At 57.0% G+C, this 6,356-nt stretch overlaps 1 protein-coding gene across 1 annotated transcript in view; it reads left to right on the top strand.

Annotated features, from left to right (window-relative positions):
• YJU2 (YJU2 splicing factor homolog) overlaps positions 1-6,069 on the top strand; it is a 6,349-nt gene extending 280 nt beyond the window's left edge. The window contains exons 2-8 of the mRNA XM_026865274.1: positions 341-441; positions 760-904; positions 1,246-1,380; positions 1,736-1,917; positions 2,698-2,818; positions 3,797-3,962; positions 5,081-6,069. Coding sequence (XP_026721075.1) covers positions 341-441; positions 760-904; positions 1,246-1,380; positions 1,736-1,917; positions 2,698-2,818; positions 3,797-3,962; positions 5,081-5,169 — 939 coding nt within the window. The 3' untranslated portion in view covers positions 5,170-6,069. The remainder of the gene's footprint in view (positions 1-340; positions 442-759; positions 905-1,245; positions 1,381-1,735; positions 1,918-2,697; positions 2,819-3,796; positions 3,963-5,080) is intronic.
• The last annotated feature ends 287 nt before the right edge of the window (positions 6,070-6,356 follow it).

The following is a 6,356-nucleotide window of genomic DNA, read 5'->3' as shown; positions in this document are numbered from 1 at the left end:
CGGTTGGGGCGGGGATCCCCACACTGGGGCTCCTGGCAGCGCTTGGAGGGGATTGGCGGGGACAAGGGGGTTTGGGCCCTAAAATCACGCTGGGGAGGGCCTGGGGCCCAGGATGTACAGCCACACACCCACACCCCCCAGTTCCTGGCTCTGGCGGGCAGTGGTGGACGGGCCGCTCGGGCCCTGAGAGCGTACCTGGCTAGTAGGGGCACGCTGGCTCCTGCTGCATGGAGCTGCTGCCTGCGGCTGGTACGGCAGCCGGGAGCCTGCCAGCCACTGTTCTCGCTGCTCTGAGTGACTCCATGCCCAGCACACGCATGTCTCTGCTCTGTCTCTGTAGAAATACTACCCGCCGGACTTCGATCCTGCTAAGATCCCAAAGCTCAAACTCCCAAAGGACCGACAGTATGTGGTGCGGCTCATGGCCCCCTTCAACATGCGGTAAGAGGGGCTGTACTGGTCAGCAGGAGACAGAGGTGGAAGAGAGGAGTTTGCTCGGGGATTGTTTCACCTCCTTACGCTGCAGGGGAGCTGCTGCCAGCAGCCATTAGAGGTGGCGCAGACTGCGAGAAAAGGGGCGAGGGAGATGGAAGAGATGCTGTGGGTGATTTTGGGATTGTTTGAAGAGTAGGGACTGGATTTCCAAAGGTGAAAATAACCATCACTGAGGTGACGTGGCTTGAAAATCACTTGGACTTTTATTGGTCTGTTTCTTCCCCTTTTTTGACATGTTATGGACTTCTCTTTGTCCTTTTGTAGATGCAAGACGTGTGGTGAATACATCTATAAAGGGAAGAAGTTTAATGCCCGTAAGGAGACTGTTCAGAATGAGGTGTACCTGGGACTTCCCATCTTCCGCTTCTACATCAAGTGCACGCGTTGCCTGGCGGAGATCACTTTCAAGGTAAACTATGTTTGGTACTTTCTGGGGAGGTTGTGCAGTCCATGGACGTTAACTGTGTGCTGGCCCAATGGCGAAGGGCTGTCCCAGCAGAATCTTGAGTGTGTGCTTTTTGCTATATCTTCCCTTATGATGGCAGTTTATAGTTCTGAAGTGTCTCGCCCATCTGTGGGTGGGCTGCAGCAGCACATCAGCTGGAGCAGAAGAGAAGGCCATGGGTGATTGTCTGCCCTGTGATGTGAATGATATTGGGAAACATTTACGTGCGGCTCTGGAAGTGGCCACGGGATGGCTGAAGCAGAATTGTCCCAGTACAATGATTTTGCTGCTTGTTTCTTCCTTAGACAGACCCTGAGAACACAGACTACACCATGGAGCATGGCGCCACACGCAACTTCCAAGCTGAGAAACTATTGGAGGAAGAGGAGAAAAGAATGCAGAAGGAGAGGGAAGAGGAAGAGCTCAACAATCCCATGAAGGTATGAGAACGTGACCTTCTCTGCAGAAGGCAAACCTCTCTCCTGCACTGGCTAGCTTTCCCCAGTGAAGCAGGTGACGTTGTAGCCGTTGTCTTAGTTCTTCAGGCTCCCGAGGTATTGCTGTGCTCTGGACAGGCAGGGGACAACCCTCTGCTCACAGGAGGTTTCATCCCGTTTTGGAACTTGTGACAGGCTACATCTTGCCCTAGTTTTTCCTGTCCTATTAAGACCCAAAAATGAGGATGGTGATGATCCTCTTAGTGCTTCCTGCCCTGCATTGGAGGGGGAGGCAGTGCTGGAGATTGCTGGCAGGCTCTGCTGCCTCACAGAAGCCCGATTTGCCTCTGGTCACCAGGTCCTGGAGAACCGAACCAAGGACTCCAAACTGGAGATGGAAGTTCTGGAGAACCTGCAGGAGCTGAAGGAACTCAACCAGCGCCAGGCAAATGTGGACTTTGAGGCCATGCTGAAGCAGTACAAGGAGTATGAGGAGGAGCAGAAGCGCAAGGAACAAGAGGAGGATGAGCAAGAGATGAAGTGAGTGAGCATAAAGCATTCACAGGAGTGTGAAACCAGGCCCTGGCCCTTTCCTCAGCACCCCGAGAACACTTAAGAGAGGGCCCTGCCTGAGGTTCAGTTCAGGGCCAATTAATTTAATTCTTTCCTACCCCAAAGACTGACAAGAAAATGCCTCACAGAACAAAGGCCAATTGCTGCAGCTGGGGGAATAGTTCATATACAAACCAGACTATTTTTTAGCTTGTTCCTGACACGATGAACATCAGTCGTTGAAGCACTGGGCCTGCCCGGGGCCTGCACACCGCTTTACTCTGAGGAAGCTGAACCCCAGCTCCCTGCAGCTCACACTGCCTGTGCTGCTCTGGGCTCCCCCAGCCCCAGCCTGGGGAGTTCATGTGAGCTGTGTAGGTGGGATGTAGTCCTGAGTGGGCTGTAAGGAGACTGGGGACAGTTTGTTGTGGCAGAGTGTTTTAGGGCAGTGGAGGTGGAGGGGTTTTGATGTCACTGGTGGGAAGATCTGGGCCGCTGCAGGGGCCTGACTCCCCCCGACAAGTGTCCTCCCATGGAGAGTTTCTGCACCTGACTGAGGCTGCAGATCCCAGTGCTATCACCCTTCGGGCACTGCTTGACCGTGACTTCTTAAAAAGCACCTGAGAAGGTGGATCCCATTGCACTGCTGCTGAACTGCAGCTCCCCTTACAGCAAAGAGCGCAGGCACAGCATGGGGCTGGCGCTGCTCGGCGTGGCGGTGGAAGGCAGCCAGCTCTAACCCTCTATGCATGGCCTCTCTCCTTGCAGAGCTATGCTGGAGGAGGCCCAGAACCGGCGCCTGCTGGTAGACTCCGACTCCGACGAAGAGTCTGCAAAATCATGCCCGAAACCTGTGGCGAAAATTAAACCTACGGACATCTTGCAGGAGGTTAGTGGGGGGCAGAGACTCTTCCACCCACCGCACCTCTTCCCCCAGACCAAACCCCCTGTCCTGGGCTACGTGTTGCCTGTTTTGTCCCTGCTCTGTGTGACGCTGAAGCCCTAATTCCTGTCACGCATGAGCAGCTTAGAAAGCCTGTGTCCCTGTGTGCTGGGCTGAAAGGGGATGGGGATCAGTTGGTGATTTTAGACTGCCTGTGCTGACAAAGCCTGGGCGGGAGCTGCCCCTGTCCTCGCTCAGGACATGGCTTCCCTTTCAGCTTGAAAAGGACAGGCTCGCCTGTGTCTTGGTCATACTTAAGGCATGATTTCAGCACTCTGAACATGACAGCAATGAAACCACTGCCTGGGACAGCCTCTCCTTTGCTTCTGTTTTGTCCGTGTTGGAGACATGCAGAACAAAAGAGCTTTCAGTGCCCGGCTTGCAAGGGAGGGATTATCCCCACAGACAGGCCCCTGCACTGCTGCTCTCCGATGTCAATCCGTGTCTGCAGGGACCTCTGTCCGCTTGGATGAATCAAAGCTGCCATGTCTCTAAGCCGGCCTGGGGTTAATCTGAGCGATGTTCCCTGGCCCGGCACTAATCCTCATGCCTGGGGGAGTTTGATTCAGTGGCTGGACCACCTGCAGGCACGCGGTCCTGCCTGGCAGAGGTTGTGCAGCCCTGTGGCATGCATCTGGCTCCTTAATGTCCCAGGGCTAGCCTTCAGCCGTGCAAGGCTGAATTTAAGCCACAGGCAACAGGACATTTGTCTCCAAGGGCTGTTTTGCAGCCATTTAGATCCATATCCCTGTTGTTTGTCTAGCTTGTGCCAGCTGCTTGCGGGGGAGAGTACCCTCCTTGGCCTCTCTGAGCAGCTACCCTCATGTTTCTTGCTCTTTGTGCTGCTGTTCTTACCACTCCTCCTTCTCCCTCCACCCCCCTTCCAAGGCCAGAGCACCCTAACACCCCTGCTCTACTCTGCAGGAGCCTCAGCCCCCGTGTAAGAAGCTGAAAACTGAGACCTGGGAACGGAGCGTGGGCAAACTGAACACCAAGTCCCAGCTGGCCGGGCTGGTCACAGTGAAGAAGCAGAAGCCGGGTCCTGCCCTGGCTAACGGGACAGAGAACCGTGGCACCACGGCCAACACCGGTAACTGCCCATGTGGGGGTGGGGTGGCCTGAGCTGGGTCGTCAGGGAGGGGTCTGGCAGCACCCAAGTGCTCTTTAGCTCTGTCTTCAGAGCCTGAATGCTCTCAGGTCAGGTCCTTGTTGTGGGACAGATTGAGCCGTGATGGTGTCAAAGCAGGGGGTCGTCCCTGTTTCCAGATATCCTGATGGGGGAGAGGTTCCTCCCTGGCCCTTGGGGATAAGCCAAGGCCTTGAAGACAGACTATCAGGGCCAGAAGCTTCAAAACAGTGTCTCAGTGCACAGATACAATGCTGGGAACCATCACGACAGCAAGATAGAAATGTGAAAACAAGAAAATTGCTTTGGTTTGGAGCCTGATTAGAAAACCTGCCAAACTATCAGAGTTTGGAAGCTTTAGAGAAGTGGTGAAAACAAGCAGAAAGGCTTTCCAGCACCTCATCCTTCACTGCTGCAGGAAGTCAGAGGACCCTTGGATTTGGGGAACGAGCTGATAAGTTGATAGATTCTGGGCTGATTGGTCCTAGCCTTTGGCTTAATAAGTCCCTCTGCCCTCATGGGATCCCTGGGGAAGGACAGCTCTCGTAGATGCCCCATTTTGAATCTGCTTTCCCCAGCCACCTGCTCCTGGCTGCTGGCAGGGTCTGTTCAGCCAAACGATGCTGGAGGAGCTGCCCATCATTCAGGAACTCGGGGCTCGCTGCCCATGACGCTGCCTCATGCTCACAGCTGGCAGCTCGCATGGCCGGAGCCGAGAGCCGGCTCCTCTCTTCCTTTCCAGTGGCTCAAATCTCCCGGGGGGTTGCGGAGGGAGAAGGGGGTTTTGCAGACCTTGGGCCAACCTTGCTGCTTCTTCCTCTTGCCGCAAGGCGGAAGCAAGAGGCTCCAGCGGAGGGGGTGTGGGGTCTCCTTGTCCACCCGATTTAACCTTGCTGTCCTCAGCAAGATTCAGGCTGGGGGGGATGAGGCACCGGCTCAGGCTCCAGCTCCGGCTGCCTCATCTCCAACTGCGAGCATCCAGAGCAGCGAGGGAGGTTTGTGTTTCTGCGTGAGCCGGTGGGGTTTGCCCACAATGGGTAGGGCCATACCTGATGGGGTTTCCTCTCTCGCTTGGCTTCCAGGCTCGTTTCCCACAGCAACGGGCACCACATCCTCCTCCCTCGGCTTGTTGGGGGCGTACTCAGACAGCGAGGACAGCGCGAGTGACTGATGAGTGACCGCATGGGGATGGCGGGCCTGTCCCCTGCTCCCAGCTGTGACAGCAGCTGCTCTCCAGAGCCCCACGCAGAGCTGGCCTCGCAGCCGCCAGGGCTTCCAGGCCATCTGGAGTCCCAGCATCTTCACCTGCCCACCCTGGGGTGTGCGTCCATCCTCCAAGTGGGACGAGGCCCCAGCCACCCTCGCTGCCAGCAGCTGGGACCTGGATGAGCCAACTGAGAAATCGGCTTCCTTGGAGGAGGAGGAGGAGGGTATCACTGCTGCGTTGGAGCCAGAGGAAAGGCTCTGCCCAAACCCAGCTTCCAGCCAGCCCCGGGAGCACGGTGTGTCGCAGCCCTGCACCCAGAATGTGCTCAGCAGCGCAGGGGGCAGCTGGGACTATTCAGTCTCTCAGATCTGGTGGTGCCCGCTGCCCTCATCCCGCGCTGATCACACCTGGGTCTGGGTCTGGGATGTGCTGACCCTCCCGCGGCAGTAAATGGACCTCGGGGGCCTTCCCTCCTCCCCTGTGTCCCCACGGGGAGTGGGGGGAAGGCAGGACCTCAGCACCCCTCTTTTGCCCCGGGAGGACCTGCCACCACCACCTCTCTGGCCCTAGGTGTCTCCTGACCCCCCACCTTTGTGGGATGAGCCCGAATCCCCCCCCTGTTGTTTTGCTGTCAGAGGTGACGCATTCAGCAGCACAAACCCGGGGGAGGCGGGGACTCCTCTGGCCCCGCACTGCAGGGACAGGGCTGTCCTGGCTGGGCTGCCACCAGCCTCCTTCCCCTGCCCCACTCCTCCCACACCATCCCCCGCAGTTGGAGACAAACCCTCCCCGCCGTTCTGAGAGCGATGGGGTTTGCTCGGTGCGCCGGCGGCCGCGACCCCGTAATAAATGGGCTGTGTCAGAGCCAGTTGCTTCTTCATCTTCCCAGAGCAGTCATTTGTACACGGGCAGGGGGTCCTGCCCGCATGGGACTGCCAGGGGCAGCCCCAGGGACCCCCACCCCGATGATACAGATCCACAGAAGGACTGAGCCACCCTGGGGTGACCCCCCAACCCCATCTGGAGCTCTTCCTCCTCACCTACATCTCTTAATTTTCTCCTTATCAAGGCACCCACTTCTAATTGACGAGCAGCTTCTCGCTAATTAACCCGCTCTCTGAGCCTCACAAATGGCATGGGCTGCTGGGCCA

This window comes from Athene cunicularia (genome assembly GCF_003259725.1).
Source record: "Athene cunicularia isolate RWA chromosome 28 unlocalized genomic scaffold, athCun1 chr28_part3, whole genome shotgun sequence".
NCBI classification, from domain to species: domain Eukaryota; kingdom Metazoa; phylum Chordata; class Aves; order Strigiformes; family Strigidae; genus Athene; species Athene cunicularia.
This window is presented reverse-complemented; position numbering and strand designations above follow the sequence as displayed.